The sequence below is a fragment of the Miscanthus floridulus genome, chromosome 19 (genome assembly GCF_019320115.1).
Source record: "Miscanthus floridulus cultivar M001 chromosome 19, ASM1932011v1, whole genome shotgun sequence".
NCBI lineage: Eukaryota > Viridiplantae > Streptophyta > Magnoliopsida > Poales > Poaceae > Miscanthus > Miscanthus floridulus.
In genome coordinates, this window is record NC_089598.1 from 58527767 (window position 1) to 58545253 (window position 17487).

General features: G+C 46.6%; 1 protein-coding gene across 1 annotated transcript; it reads left to right on the plus strand.

The window, feature by feature from the left end:
* The first annotated feature begins 15345 nt into the window (after window positions 1-15345).
* On the plus strand, window positions 15346-15888 carry LOC136526088 (uncharacterized). The gene has a single exon (XM_066518860.1). It carries the CDS (start codon window positions 15346-15348, stop codon window positions 15886-15888), a length of 543 nt encoding a protein of 180 aa, XP_066374957.1.
* The last annotated feature ends 1599 nt before the right edge of the window (window positions 15889-17487 follow it).

Below are 17487 nucleotides of genomic sequence, written 5' to 3' on the forward strand. Positions count from 1 at the left end.
CCCGGCCGGATGCAGCAGCAGCGGCCTGCCCACGGCAGCAGGCGGCCCAGCGGCCGGCACGCCGACGGCAGCAGTCTACAGGTGACCGCGCGACCGAGGAGATGGCACAGAGGACCAATGCGAGGCCAAGAAGAGGAGGACAAAGTTGGTTGGGGCGGCAGGGTGCTGGTTGCTGGTCGGCCATGGAGCTCCACTCCTTGTCCATGGTGGCCGCTCGGACTGGAGAGCGGAGAGAGGCGCTGGGGTGGCAGAGGGAGTGGGGAGGCGAGTGAGGAAGGCTGGATGTCCATTCAAGAGAGCGCAGAGGCGCTGGGATGCGCGTTGGCATGGAGCAGCGAGGTGGGGCGCTACTGCCCTTCATGGTGGCCACGCCCTGGACACGCGCCCATTACGTCGAGCACGTGGCGGGTGACGAATGGGGCATGGCGGGCGGCGCTTTGGGCTGGATCTGGGCCGAATCAGGACATGGGCTGAATACGAAGATCGAAGCCCGCACGAAGCTCTACGTTTTTCATTAAGGGGGTTCAGCCATTAGCAAAACATATTACAAGATAAATGTATGCCAAAACAGCAGTGTCAACACCTTGACGGCAGTCACGGAAACTCGCTTTCGGTGGTCAAAACTTCTTCAAACTAAATCCAACTTTTTGTATGCTCTTCACCAAGATGTAAACTCCAACTTTCACTTTTGGGTCAACTTGAGATGCTTAACGAATTTTAGAGAACGCAAGACGCCAACGCCGATGTCGATGAATTTCAGACTTAGAATATTTCTAAGTGTTGCAGACTGCAGCAGAATCAATCTTGTGACCTTTGATTGTCAAGCTTAGATATAGATTTAGACTTAGGTCCTTAAATAAAGTTTGTAGTACACAAACTATACCACAACTTTTGTTTAAGGTCAAACCTCGTATCTTGAATATAAACCATTCTTTTACTTTGGTCAAAGCAGCATCTCGTTAACCCTAGAATTAGAGTTTTCGACCAATTGAGGCCTTTTCTTGACATGTGCTCAACACAAACCCTTCATGACTTTTGTTGTAGAGTTCATTTAGAGTTGTTTGAGCAAGGTTGCAAGGTTTGGTTGACTTCATAGGTTTCCATCCACTTGATAAAGCAATTCATGCAAAGATATGACTTATCATTTCATGTGACTTTTTGATTCCAAACTTCATGAAACTTTTCCAGTGATCAATATAGATGGATATCGATGTGAGACACATGAAGATATTCCAATAACACCAGCCAAGCATATATCTTGAAAAGGGCATATATGTAAAGCAAGGGTGCAATATCCGAGTTTAGGTTGGGGCTTATTTCCATAGGTTTGATCTTGACATCTCCATCGTCACTTAATCTGTCATGTTTAAGCTTAAACCCATTGCTTAACTGGTGACAAACACCTGGGGTGTTACAGCCCTCCCCCTCAAAGGAATCGCGTCCTGAGATTCGATGCGAAAGACTTTTAAGTGAAGAGAAACATGTCATCCAGTTTCCAACATCAGTGATAGCATTAGGCTACTTAACTTCAGAGTATTAGAGAGGCTAATTTGGTCACGACACTTTCTGATACTTGCTCTTTGTCGTAAGTTGTTGTCTAAAGAATTTCCTTCTTTGGCGTCCATGAAGCATTGTTACATTGGAAGGAATCCAAGATAGCATTGTCCTTCGTACTTCATCCACGATATACGAAGAGTGATACACGCGTAGACTAAATACTTGTAACATCTACTTCCCTAGTGGATATAGCACAGAACTTATGGACTTTGCACTAGATCGCAGTCGGTTGATGGATATTCCATGCAACGGTGTTATATTGGCTCCTAAGGTTTGAAAAGCAGTTCTCTACTAAAGTGGCTGGAGCACAACTTCTCATAAAGGATGTGATCATAGACGGGGTAACATCCTTTGAGGGCCTGAGAAGCTAGTTAACCAATATCCAAACTGGTTGTAGCAGTGCAATCAATCATATGTCAACTGATGGAAAGCTACATAATGTTCCTTGTGTGCAGTGCTCTTTCTCCGATAACAATACTATATTACCTGAGTTCGTTGAGTGAGCAGTGAATGTGATAGCTGACTCCGCTGACTCAGTGTTTTCGACAACCATTATTTAAGGGAATTCTCGTATCCAAACGGCAACAGTTATCTGAGTTGTATCTGAGGCAACCCCTTGGGTAAAACACATGGAAGACACCTTAGGCATGTCAGCATTGGAGAACCATTGATGCAGAAGGATGTTAGCGAGGCTTGAAGGACAACACAAGTTGCAAGTAATCACAAAACTAGGGACTAGTTCACTACCAAGTAGGTTGAGTACAATTTGCCTTCGTGGTGCAGTTGCACAGCAAGTTGGGTTGACTTGCATCGTAGCAAAACCAGCTTTCTTAAACTATATTTGACGTCGAGGCTTCCATTCTTAGGTCAATCAATATCTCAAAAACCATAATCCAAAAATCTATGGTTTGACACCTTTCCGATTACTTTCGAATTGCAAGGGCACAATTTGACTTCTAGAACACCTTGACTGCTCACGCATTACTGATCTAAGAGGGCAAAAGCAAGGCACATAGGGGTGCAATTAATCTTCTCAAGGGTATGGAGGGTTGTCTAACAGCAATACACCTACAAGTTGTAATTTCTTGGTATGAATTACAAACACAACCGTCTAATGCAAAGGATGATCGCGGTCACAGCGAAATTGCAGATTCTGTACCCTTTTGTTTTCTATTCATATCTCACAAACTACTGCTCCAATATGCACAAATTTTGGTGGGCATGTAGATCCATGGGTCTTCTAACTACTCACCAAAATTCAACTCAACCGGACACCGTTTGACCATCCAAACAGTTCATCTACCAAAACTGCTCTGTTCTGAAATGGCAGCAAACCAAGCCGAGAAGATATCTCTCAAATCCGATGTTTTTCTCAACCAATACTCAACCCAACTTAAGACATTGAAGGGTCCTAAGCAAGGAATGAGATCACCAAGTTTGGGGTCAATCCAACTTCGTTTGAGTCACTAATTAGACTTGAAGATAACCAATTTTAGTGCCACACAATCTGGACAGATTTCGTGTTCTCCCTTTTCTTTGCTTCACACATTGTGGTGTGTGTTCTATACTCTCGATCTCTTTGTATAGCAGCAGCAGCAGCTCCTTTCTCTAAGGATGTAGACTAAGATTTTCCATATATGATTCTCAGGAAACAACTTTAATCGTTTGATTTAGACAGCAACTTGACTATGCACAAGCATTGGACTTGTGACTATGCTTTTGGAACACAAAGCATACTCTTCATGGAGGGACTGTCCTACAGAGATAAGGGAACGTCTCTTATTATCCTTCTGTGCCTCATCCAATAGAATCCGGAACAATCCTTTGATAGCACCATATACATAACGATGCTGAACGAAACTAGGAATGTGCTCTCTCTAGCTCTTTACTTAGCTGATATAGCATCCAGCACTATCTATGTGATTGTCCAAGATGGACTTGACTTGACAACATAGGGCTTGGAGAAGGAAGCAGTACTAGCATCGATGACTGGTTTTGCTGTTCGTTTGCTTAACATTGTTTTGTGAGCTCTGGCCTTCATAATTAGCAAAAAGTTATCACCTAGCCGGAGGTTAACCTTCCTACTAGTAACTAATCAGTTGTCTCTCAACACTAAAAGTTCTAAATCTTCACTCTTGCCCATATAGTTATGATTGACGCATAACAGATGGCCGTCATCGAAGTCAGTAGGCAAGGGGTCACACTAGAGATGGTTGATCTCGACCGTGCGATTATCATGCACATAATAATCAAGACTTGGTTAGCCAGGTCATAATCATAATGTGACGTTTGATTCTTATCTGACTAACAACTTGTCCAACATTAAGTGTTGTGTGCCTTTCTGATCCAACAATGATGACCTAAGTTGTTCACTAGGTGACGGACGTCAATACTGGGACAACCAAGTGGAGTCACTTGTCTACCACCTCGTGTAGTCTATTAATGTTTATGTCAGTGACCAGTTCTTCAAGGGATATCCTTTTTGTGACTTCAACCGGAAGCTCTTCTACTTTCGGTCTGATATAGGGATCTTCGATAAGATATGGAGAGATAATCAAGGAAGAGCTCACGTGAAAATAACACATCGGTACAGTTCGGCAATGGATCATGACTAGAAACCTCGATGCCAGCGTGCACCCAGCAGCACAACCATGCGTCGGCCGCCCACAAGGAGGCCCTAGGTTCCATCGCGGCACCATAGATCACTAATCGTGGCACCATTACTGGACATACAACCAAAGTGAAATTTCCAGTGGCACCAATTAGATTGTAAGAACAAGCATTGTGCAAAAGAGGGATAGCAAACAAGGATAGTCACAAGGTTAGGAATCAACAAGGAGGCGATCAGAAGATCAAAACACAGCGCAAAAGAACATAGCCTAATTGCCGAAGGCAACTAAGCAGGAGACTCTTGCTAATTTCCATATACGTCTTGTGTCCACCAAAGTGATTACCAGATAAAGATTAACATGAGATTTGGTCTTGTCGAGCAACAACATGAGATCAAGACTGATAAACATCCAGAGACTTGAAAGAGTTGGAGACAAAATACACAAGATTCGAGGGATAGAGCCATTACACTAACTAGGGATTGAGTTGATAAAGCAATGACATGATCTGTGAGGAAAAGGTTCCAAAGCTAGGATAGATAGCGATTAGCGTTGCACCAGATCATCAGTAAAAGAAGGAGCAATAAGATCTAACAAGGATTTTTGAGCAGGGTCCTCCCACACAGGAGCGGGACAACCATGAAACATGCAAGCATTCAAGGGAACTAAGCTTGGGCCTAAGGTTAAGCAAAGGCATAGATAAAGTCTTCGTAGGACAACGTTCAAGGCTAGCGACCACGTGTACAGGCTCAGGTTCCTAAGAGAGAACTTAATTGTCGACGACAATCCTGAGATTACCAAAACTTGGACGCTGTTCTAGGATAGCGCTATTCAACACTTGTATGCTTACCGAGGACAAAAGGAGTGACAACAACGGCACTACCTAGATAACGAGCATCCACGCCTACATCATGGTCTTAAGCGAGCATTTCGAAACACTCAACCCAATTAGCTTAAGCGACTATTACTAAGCACAAAGCTCGCACCTAACAAGTAGTCACCTACAACAACACCACTACACACAAACATGCAAACATGGTGGTAAGGTACTGTTATCTTTTATTTCCCTTTTTACTGAGTAGGTGGATATCTCTACAAAACAAGTTTTACTTACATTTAACAATTTAGTTTTCAAAGGGGTGAACTTTTTGTTAACTATTAACTCGTCATCTATTTCCTTTGGAAGCTAACATACGAGGCAAAGCTAATCACACACTAATTTCAAGCATAGCTATTCAAGCAGCATGGGACAAGGTATTTTGGCTAGCTTCACACAGGGAAAATAGTGACATCACATTGATCACAAGTTACTTAGCATTAGAACAAGGTGAGGGAAGCATATTTATGCACAAGCACAATCATGATGCATGCTCGTCCTATTCGTCCTCACGAAATTGCCAGCCTAAGGTGGCAATCATGTTCTATGTCGGTGGCATAACACGTACTCTCTCGATATATAGCTAGTCGTCAGCTATATTCAATCTACGCATTCGTGGTTAGCGTACCTGCAGGCAAATTCATTGCAGCCCATCCCCACAAGAGATAAATAAGCATACAATGAAAGCAGTAAACTAAGATACTCTCCATATATACATCCCCAGATGTATATAATTCGATATCCATAGCTACCCTATAAATATACCCGCAATTAAGTACCTTCATATATACATGTGTGTAACATGTAAAAATTCCAGTAACCAAAGCTAACTCTCCCCTAGACCGACCGTGGGATGGTCATGCTCTCACAACTCACACTTACCTAGGCGTAGAGACAATTGATCCATACATTACCATTCAAGCGAATGGCATCCATACAATAGCACGCCGTATGGACGATGAAAGTAAAAAAACCCCCCATGTTAGTACTTAGAATCCCACCTAATAGTCCTTAACTGGGCATAAAGGAGGATGTCGCTAGCATAGTTTTTGCAAATTAGTTTTGACATATTTGCCTGTAGCTAAAGTTTTAGTTAAAATAGGCTTTTTAAAACCAAAACTTTGTTTTTAAAACAATGTATATGACAGTATTATGCTTAATCTTGCTCTGATACCAGCTGTAACAAAACCGCCCAATCTATACAAGATCAAGTACGGCTGTCCCCGCTAACACATTGACACGCGCATACTTTCACTCATATAAACCCGGTAGTCCACCGAGTGTCCCAAAAGACCTCGATAAATCAACATCACAACCAAGATCGCGTGATTAAGTAAATACACATCACATACATAGGGTTGCAGCGGAAATAATATTACAAATAGGTTCACAATTAAAGTACAAGTTTGGGTTTCAAAATCGATTAGTGAAAACAACATAGCTTTCAAAAGATTACATTAATATATGTTCCAAATACTTTGCTAGCATAAGTGACATCATCCGACAAAAGCATATAGATGAGAAGTAACAATAGGATCACCGAGCCCATCGGCGGTTAGCCACCATCTTCACAGGCCGAGAACTCCACCTGCAACATGGTGGGATAAACCCTGAGTATGAGAAGGTACTCAGCTAGACTTACCCATCAAAACCAGAAATAAAGGACACCAAGGGTCATGCAAGGCTTATAAGGTGGGCTAGCTTAACACAGTTGCATAAAAAAGCTTATGAATGTAGTGACCAATTAAAACTTAGCATCAAGCTTATCATCATTTACCTACCCACTAGATTAGCACCTGTACTAGAGCACTCACTTATTAGGAGCAAACAATACTAACCATAGCAGGTATAATAAGGCTGTCATCATCATATCATCATTTCCGAACCATTAGGTTATTTAGTGTATCTACTTTGGAGATAAGCCCATCAAGTTCTCACTAACCGGGAGAGACGGCGACTCGAATCGAATTACAACTCAGCTGAGGGGGTATTCCTAACTCTCACCCTGGCATACTTTGCAAGGGTAGCCGTGGGTCACCTTTGGGACAACTCAGGAACCAAATTCGTGGGTTCGATCAGCGCCAGCGCTCTCAGGGATTACCCTTCTGCCAGGACGATCAGGACTTTTAAATCACCTGCCCTTGGACTCACGCCTACGGCTCCCTTTCGAGGCGTACTTTATACTTATCGACTCCTGGCCTGAGTTGAGCTACTCGGCTTCGCGGTCGGTCTTCGGACACGGCCAGCTAAGAGAGAGGCATGCGTTCAACATGAACAGGAAAGGCTCCAAGATTCAGTCCTTAATCGACACAGACGGAGTCACTGCAAACCGGCAAGCCTCCGTCCGGTCTCCATTTCAAATTAAGACTGGTTCTTTTCCACGATAGCAAATATAGCCAACCATGCCATATGTATCTTCCTATATCTCGCAGGTGACAGGAAATCACCTGACTTCTACCGTGTTTAAGCAGGGCTAAGCACTACACGAGCCTGAACTACATAGGATTCATGGTAACAATATCTGGACAAGGATTGGATAACCAATGCAGCAAGTGTTTGCAACCAACACCTAAACTTAATGCAACAATATATATATGTAACAATAATACTTTAACTATATTTCGGAAATTAGGAGGCTTAATATGCTCCGGGGCTTGCCTGGGATCCGACACAAGTCAGTTTAGTTAGGTTGCACTGTCCTGGGGACATCTCAGGTCCTAGCACTTGCTTAGTCCTTCCATCTTCGGGATAGATCCATCAAACGCCGTCTTCGGGTTTGGCTCCAACATCGCATCCTTCACGTGGTGCATCTAGCGTACCTAGATGAGATGCAATATACAAGTGCATAAATACAAAGAATAGTACCATGAGACGGATCACAAAATAGCAAGCAAGACAAGCATAGTTTACACAACACACTTAAGTACTTTGCGATGCTTAACTTAAACATCACACAATCTATCATGCTAAGATGGCAAAAAAGATGACAACACCAAGCATGACACAAGTTTCCCAAGATCTCAGGTGCTCTAACTCAGTCATCATTCAAGGCATAAGTCACACTTAACAATATACAAGCAAACACTATAATTGGAATCTGCCAATTTCTGGACATGCAAACAGCAGCTACAAGATTTAGCTATAATTGGAGTTACACAAATCCAAATGACTTACAAGAAGACATTTTGGAAAGATTATGGAATTTTCTACAACTTTGTTATTATCACCAAAAGCTCATTCAAATCATAACTAGATCAAACACTAGCATCTTTCAGATCTACTCAGAATACAATTAAAACCTGACCAAATACTTAAAAGTCATGTAACTCCTACACTATCTAGCCTATGACCTCACAATTTGAACACAAGCAAGATCATGAAATTTGCTACAACTTTTGTATTCACTACAACCATAGCAAACATAATTTACACCACGAATATAATTGCACAAGCAAAACTGCAATTGCAACCCAACAGCAGTGGTACAGAAAACTGATAAGAACTTCAGAGAAGCACAACTAGAGTTCTAGACTTCCAACAAACATGAACCATAACTTTTTGAAAATCCTAGGAAGTTACCTACAACTTTCTTATTCTCATATTAAGATGATTCTTCAGTTAGAAGGGTCAATTAATCCAATAATTGCATCTCTGTCCAAAACATAGACAGAAACTGACATGCCACTTTAAACAGCTATAATTGGAGTTATACATGTCGAATAAATGTGGTTCTAGACTTTTTAGAAATCTTATCAAATTCTAAACAACTTTGTTGTAAACACCTAAAGCTAATTCTACTATTAAGGAGGCTCCACAATACCAACAAGATAACCCTGTCAGAGTTTGGACAGAAACAGGCACTGATATTTAAGCAAGCATAACTCAAGATCTACTTAACCAAAAATCATGATATTTAGCTTTTTGAAAATCTTAATAAAATTACTACAACTCATGTATTATCACAAAGTCATGATTCATAACCCATCTAAGACAATTAATTTAATCTTGCAGGCCTATTCAGAATAGGGGTACGGCAATACAGGTAATTTGTTATTTTTATAGATCTTAAACTATCAAGCCTAAAATACTGAAATTTTTACCAGCCATCACTAATCACATCAGCAACACTCCACAAAAATTTCACATTTATTTGAGTAAAATAAATGCAGTTATAAAAAGAATAAGACATGACTAGCATTAAGGACCTAACTGCCTAAATCTATTTTTACAGCTAAACCTTTAAACTAAAACATGTAATATTATTGATCTAGTACATAGAGAATTTCACAAGGATTCTAAAAAGTCTGCATTTGTTATTTTAGGATTTTTCTACTAATTAATACGCATTTTCAAAGTGGAGCATTCAAATCTGTAAAAACCAGAGAAAAAGGGATCAAAATCTTGCATCGGAGTCCCTGCATTTATCCCAAATTAAGTCGAACGAAAAGATCCTTTTCTGCACTATTCACAGGAGTCACTAGTTCTTCACAAAACCCCCTGCCTTTTCCCTTATTCGAGCGCGAGGTCCTTCTCTCCTTCTTCTTCACGGAGTCACAGAAACGGAGCAGAGCATCGGCTCGAGGACGTGGCCGGGCTCCGAGATTCCAGCGGGGAAGCGACCCTAGGGCAGCGGGAAGGGGCTGGCCGGCCTAGCCACAGCCAGCTGTGGCCCGCACCTGGCCAAGCCCGGCCGGATGCAGCAGCAGCAGCCTGCCCACGGCAGCAGGCGGCCCAGCGGCCGGCACGCCGGCGGCAGCAGTCTGCAGGTGACCGCGCGACCGAGGAGATGGCGCAGAGGAGCAACGTGAGGCCAGGAAGAGGAGGACAAAGTTGGTTGGGGTGACAGGGTGCTGGTTGCTGGTCAGCCATGGAGCTCCACTCCTTGTCCAAGGTGGCCGCTTGGACTGGAGAGCGGAGAGAGGCGCTGGGGTGGTAGAGGGAGTGGGGAGGCGAGTGAGGAAGGCCGGATGTCCATTCAAGAGAGCGCAGAGGCACTGGGACACATGTTGGCATGGAGCAGGGGGGTGGGGCGCTGCTGCCCTACATGGTGGCCACGCCCTGGACACGCGACCATTACGTCGAGCATGTGGCGGGTGATGAACGGGGCATGGCGGGCGGCGCTTTGGGCTGGATCTGGGCCGAATCAGGACATGGGCCGAATACAAAGATCGAAGCCCACACGAAGCTCTACGTTTTTCATTAAGGGGGTTCAGCCATTAGCAAAACATATTAGAAGATAAATGTATGCCAAAACAGCAGTGTCAACACCTTGACGGCAGTCACGGAAACTCGCTTTCGGTGGTCAAAACTTCTTCAAACTGAATCCAACTTTTTGTATGCTCTTCACCAAGATGTAAACTCCAACTTTCACTTTTGGGTCAACTTGAGATGCTTAACGAATTTTAGAGAACGCGAGATGCCAACGCCGATGTCGATGAATTTCAGACTTAGAATATTTCTAAGTGTTGTAGACTGTAGCGGAATCAATCTTGTGACCTTTGATTGTCAAGCTTAGAGATATATTTAGACTTAGGTCCTTAAATAAAGTTTGTAGTACACAAACTATACTACAACTTTTGTTTAAGGTCAAACCTCGTATCTTGAATATAAACCATTCTTTTACTTTGGTCAAAGCAGCATCTCGTTAACCCTAGAATTAGAGTTTTCGACCAATTGAGGCCTTTTCTTGACATGTGCTCAACACAAACCCTTCATGACTTTTGTTGTAGAGTTCAATTAGAGTTGTTTGAGCAAGGTTTCAAGGTTTGGTTGACTTCATAGGTTTCCATCCACTTGATAAAGCAATTCATGCAAAGATATGACTTATCATTTCATGTGACTTTTTGATTCCAAACTTCATGAAACTTTTCCAGTGATCAATATAGATGGATATCGATGTGAGACACATGAAGATATTCCAATAACACCAGCCAAGCATATATCTTGAAAAGGGCCTATATGTAAAGCAAGGGTGCAATATCCGAGTTTAGGTTGGGGCTTATTTCCATAGGTTTGATCTTGATATCTCCATCGTCACTTAATCTATCATGTTTAAGCTTAAACCCATTGCTTAACTGGTGACAAACACCTGGGGTGTTACAGCGCCAGCATCCGGTCACCCTGGAGCCAGCATCCGGTCAGTATTTGACCCTCCATTCACTTCTAACTCTCGATCACATGTGAATGAAGTTTGCTCCAATGGATCTAAGGGCTTTTTAGGAGCTACCTAGTGCTAGATTTAGCAAGTGTGCACCACACCTAACTCACTAGACTCACCTAGGTCAAGCTACCCATCCATACCCCCCTTAATATTATGGCCAAAGGAAAAACAAAGTCCTAAACTACTCTAAGTGTCTCTTCCACTCCAATCGACACTTAGAACTAGTCCATCCTTAACATTGTCATCCATCCTTTGAAAACCAAAACGATTTCCATCGTAGGGGCACGACCACAATGATAGCCCAATCGATCTCCATTACCATGACCTAACTTAATTGCCTCTGCAAAACACATGTTAGTAATAGTAATCACATATTATCATTAATCCCCGAAACCCAACTAGGGGCCTAGATGCTTTCAATCTCCCCCTTTTTGGTGATTGATGACAATACCACCTCGAGTATGTGAAAGTGTTGGGTTCATAAACCCAGGGTCCCTCAGGAACTGGCTTCTGCGCCAAGGCTTGGCCCAAGAGTCTAAAAACAATAGGGCAAAGGTGCGGTCCAGCAACCGACCAGAAGGCTAGGCCCAAGAAGAGCAATGCCCGCTCATCGGCTACTTCGACCCACCTATCCGACCAGACCGCTCGATTTAGGCTCCAGCCGCCTCCAGACGGCCTTCGATCGGAAGGCCTGCCCTGAGCCCTACTTCCGACTCTGACCCCACGTCCCTCTGACCAGAGCTCATAGGAACCCTGCTCACTGCTCTTCTCTGACTGACGCACTCAGAGTCAGCTAGAACCATCCGACCAGGGACGCCCCGTTCTGTAGGAACCAGAAGACGTGCGGAGAAAGGCAAGGCAAGGCTCACAAGTCAAAACCACTATACCAGGGACCATACCCTGCACAGAACAGTACTCTGTAGCCACCCTGACACAAACAGTATTGTAGGCGCCAACATCTCCCTCTATAGTATTATAGGGGCTGCTAAAACTCCCATACGGTAAGACCCCCCGCGTGTCTCTAGACATCGATAGCGGTATGGGCACTAGGATTTACCATATCGGGTGAACATAGCGAGACTCCTCACATGCCTCTAGGCATCAAACAGTATTTGCAGGTACCGATGTCCACTGTCCCTGAAAAAGGCAGCGTGACCTCCCATGTGCATCAGACATTCTTCAGCGACATCAATAGTATTATAGGCGCCTACCATTACTTGGTACCCGCCGGTGTGGGCAACAAGGCTTGGTAAGCGTGGACAACAAGGTTCGGTAGCATGCGCACCCTTTCCCTCTCACTTGTAAAGCCGTCCCCTTCATCTATAAAAGGGGTGCGCTTCCTCCAACAGGGGGGAGACCGATTCCAGTTGATTAGAGTTCCTTAGATCGATACCTCACAACCACAGAACCGCAAGGTTCAGACCTCAAGCATCCGCTTGAACACTTAGCTCATAGCAAAGTTCCTATCACTCTCAGCCCTTTTGGTCGAAGCTGACCAGACCTCTTGTACACCCCATCTTTCTCCCTCTCGTTTGTAACCCCACTGCAAACTTTGAGCACCTGGGCTCAGGAATAAAGTCACCGATCGACCCCGACTAGACGTAGGGCATGTTGCCTGAACTAGTATAAATCCTGTGTCATTGAGTGCTAGGCCACCTCCGATCACAACATACGGAAAAACTACAAATATTCACTAGTTGGTCACATTCTGCATCGACAGTTGGCGCCGTCCATGGGGAAGACGTTGTACGTTCAACACTTTTTGGTCATCAGATGGCTCATTTTTCCACCACCCCCACCATGGCGGGCTCAGGTGATACGATTCGCTTTGCCTCGTTGGAGTTCCCCGCACTCTCGCCCGCCAGGATGTGGGTTCCACCAGTCTTCGAGCCATCCTAGGCCTTCCTCTTTGGAAGCCTAGACTTCGTCACCAACCGGCTTAGCGTACTCCACCTCCACGAGGAGACTCGTGACCCGGCACCCATCAGAGAGACATCCTCCATCGACTCTGGGATGCATGGCTTCAACGGCGTGGCATCTGCGCTTCATTCCGAGCAAACTCTCTACTCAAACCCCGCTGTAAGAAATATGCGTACTACTACTCGCTCTTTATTTACTATCTCTCACCAATCACCCGGAGGGAACATACTGCCCACGCCACAAACACCGTACGATCGGTTCCCCTATGGCCTCACATCCTTCGTGGACGCATATGCTCGGGGGCTCCGAAGGATGCTGACATCATCCCCCCTCACGTCCAAGTTCGTGGGAATGGTAGGTTGCGTTCCTACCATTTCCCACGAACTCCCAGATAGTGAGGGCGAGAGCGACGGTTCCAGCATCGGTGACATGGTGCCCCGCCACTATCCGTCCTAGGAGTGCACTATGGCGGACACTCCAGGACAGCCGCTGATGGTTGCGGAGTCTGTGCAAACTCACACCCCTTCGGACCCGCGTGCGGGGGCCCTCACGTCTACACAAGCCCACGTCGAGGAATTATGACAACGACGGTAGAACCAGCCACCGCCTGCACCGACGCCGTCAGTACATCCCATTGCACCTCATGCGCATGGCCTAGTGGGCGGCGCCCAGGGTCACGCCCATCAGGTCTAAAACGACATCATGAACAAGGGGAACGATCTCCCTCAATTCGCCCGGGCTAGCCAGAACATCGTCGCTGCGGCAATGCTTCTATGAGGCGTTCCTGAGCCCGTTGACCCCTAGGAGCGGGTAGTCTACCGAAACCTCTAGGTTCTAGTAGAAGCCGCCGCCGTCCAATAGGCAGAAAGCTCCACGTCGTGACTCTGACCTGCGCCCTCTCTCCCTACTAGGGAGACGAGGATGCACCAGATAGATCGCTCTATTCGCTCACCGCCACAACCATCAGGCCTAGCTCAGGGTGCGGCAGCCGCGCCCTGGTCCAACCTAGCACCTGCTCCACACCAACCACCGATACACAAGCGGCCCGATCCACACCAGGATGCTCGTAGCATCATCAACTGACATTGGGCTCAACACGACAACGATGTCCACCATACGGCAGCAGGCGACATGGACCCCAGCCAAACCATCGAGGGAAGCAGAGAAATGCGCCCCAGGCGCGGTCGCTAGCCAGATGATCGGAGCCCTAGCCCTGAGGGCCTGGGGCCATGGGCCTTTATCCAGTGTATTCAGAGAGCACCATTCTCGTAGCGTTTCCGGCCGCCCACCAACATCACCAAATACACTGGGGAGACCAACCCAGGCATTTGGCTCAAAGACTTCTGGCTCGCCTATCGGGCCAGAGGAGTGGATGATGACTATTTCATCATTCAATACCTTCCCATTTGTGTGGGGAACATGTTCGGGCATGGCTCGAATTCCTTCCGCACGACAGCATCCATGACTGGACGGACCTCAAGAGGGTCTTCGTCGGGAATTTCCATGGGACGTATGTCTGCCCGAGAAACGCCTAGGACCTCAAGAGCTGTTAGCAGGAGCCCAATGAGTCCCTATGGGATTACATCCGAAGGTTCTCCCAACGATGCAACTCCCTTCCTAATGTCATCGACGCAGATGTCATCAGCGCGTTCCTCTTCGGGACGAACTGCGAGTCCTTGATCCACAAGCTTGGCTGCTTGAAACCCCATACCACCCATGACCTGCTCAACATCACCACCAACCACGCCTCTAGCGAGGAGGCGGTTGGAGCAGCCTTCGGTGGAGGCCAGGACAAGCTCAAAGCCAAGTGCACGGACACGGACAAAGGCCTCTCCACGCAGAGGGGCAAGAAAAACAAAAAAGATCAACGCCAGTCAGGCAGCCCCGTGTTGGTCGCCGCGGTTGATCAAGCGGCCAAGCAGCCCCAACAGGGACTGCCTGACCACTTCAACAAACTCATGGATGGTCTATGCCCCAACCACACCTACCCTGTCAAACACCTCTACAAGGAGTGCGAGCTCCTCAAATGTTTCCTCCGATAGGCTGGCGAGACAAAGGAGAGAGACAACAAGAAGCCGGTAGCCAAGAAGGGAGGCACAGCAGGCAAGGACGGAGACAGTTTCCCCAAGCCTAAAGAGTGCATCATGATCTTCGGTGGGTCCGACGCCATCTGGACTAAACGCCAGCATAAGGTACGCTATAGGGAGGCATGCACCGCCGAGATGGCCGTCCCCTCCTTCCTTAGCTGGTCGGAATCCCTGATCACCTTTGATCAGAGGGACCATCCCTCCTATGTCACAAGACCAGGATGCTACCCGATCGTTGTCGACCCCATCGTTCGCAAGAAACACCTCACCAAGGTGCTGATGGATGGGGGCAGTGGCCTCAACATCCTGTACATCGACACCCTCGATGCCATGCGCATCCCCCGATTGGAGCTCCACCTGGCGGGTTCCCCCTTCCACGAGGTAATCCTAGGAGCGCAGGCATACCCGCTCAGACAAATCGATCTACCTGTCATGTTCGGTAGCCGAGCCAACTTCCGTTCGGAGGTCCTCACCTTCGAAGTGGTGGACTTTCCAAGGTCCTACCACGCCATCTTGGGGCGGCCATGCTACGCAAGATTCATGGTGATCCCCAACTACACCTACCTCAAGCTGAACATGCCGGGACCAAACGGTGTCATCACCATGAGTAGCGCCTTCTCGAATGCCTTCGCATGCGACCGCGAGCACTATGAGCTTACCACCGCGGTCGTTAACTAGTCCGAGCTCCTGCAGCTCGGGGAGTCATCAACCCCAGTAGTCCCAGACTACAACAAACCGACCTCCTCAATGGCCTTCCGCTCACTCGAGGAAACCAAGGCGATGGGTATCAACCCCACCGACCCAGCCAAGACGGTGCAAATCGAGACCCAGTTCCTAGCCCAATAGGAATACGAGCTCATTGACTTCCTACGCGACAATCGCGATGTCTTTGCATGGCAGCCTTCTGACATGCCAAGGATACCACAGGAGGTCACCGAGCATGCACTACGCCTTATCCTGGGCTCAAAGACCGCCAAGCAACGCCTGCATCATTTCGACGACAAGAGACATAGGGCCATAGGCGAAGAGATCGCCAAGCTCCTGGCAGCCGGATTCATCAGGGAGGTTTTCCACTCTGACTGGCTCACCAATCCCATCCTTGTTAGAAAAAAGACTAAGAAATGGAGAATGTGCGTTGACTATACTAGACTCAACAAGGCGTGTCCAAAGGATCACTTTCCCTTGCCACGCATAGACCAGATAATCGACTCCACCTCGGGTTGTGAGATCCTCTCCTTTCTGGACGCCTACTCAGGCTATCACCAGATCATGATGAAAGAGTCTGATCAACTTGCAACCTTGTTCATCACCCTGTATGGTTCATACTGCTATGTGACCATGCCTTTCGACTTGAAGAACGCTGGCGCCACCTACCAAAGGTGCATGCAATAATGCTTCACTGACCAAATCGACCCGCCCGATCAGCCTAATCAGGCTGAACGGCCGAAACCAACAATCGCCGTCTATGTTGATAACATAGTGGTCAGAATAGCTCGAGCGTGCGATCTGATCACAAACTTGGCCATGACGTTCGCGAACCTCTGAAGGTTCAACATCAAGTTGAATCCTGAAAAATGTGTTTTCGGGGTTCCGAAGGGGAAGTTGCTCGGATACATCGTATCCGAGCGCGGCATCGAGGCCAACCCCGAAAAGATCATAGCCATCTCCAACATGGGTCCTGTACACAACGTCAAAGGCGTGTAGAGGCTCACCAGCTACCTAGCTACCCTAAGCCGCTTCATCTCTCGGCTCGGTGAATGGGGGATGCCACTCTACAAGCTCCTCAAAAAGACGGACACCTTTGTCTGGACTAAGGAAGCCCAGCAGGCTCTCGAAAGCCTCAAAATGTCCCTAATGTCAGCCCCAATCCTTGTTGCTCCTGAATGGGGAGAACCCCTCCTCCTTTACATCATAGCAAGTAACTATGTGGTGAGCGCCGCCCTGGTCATCGAGAGGGAGGAATTGGGACACCATCTCAAGGTACAGTGACCTATATACTTCGTCGGAGAAGTACTTACCGACCCCAAGGTCCGGTACCCCTAGGTGCAGAAACTCCTAAATGTTGTACTAATGGCGACTAGGAAGCTCCTACACTACTTCACCGACTAGAAGTCATAGTTGGCACTTGAACTCAAGGGCCATTACATCAGATATAGCCCCCGCACCGCCATCAAGTCTCAGGCTCTCACGGATTTTGTCGCTGAATGGACGGAGGTCCAGCTACCGACCCCGGACGTCACCCACGAGTACTAGATGATGTACTTCGATAGGTCCATA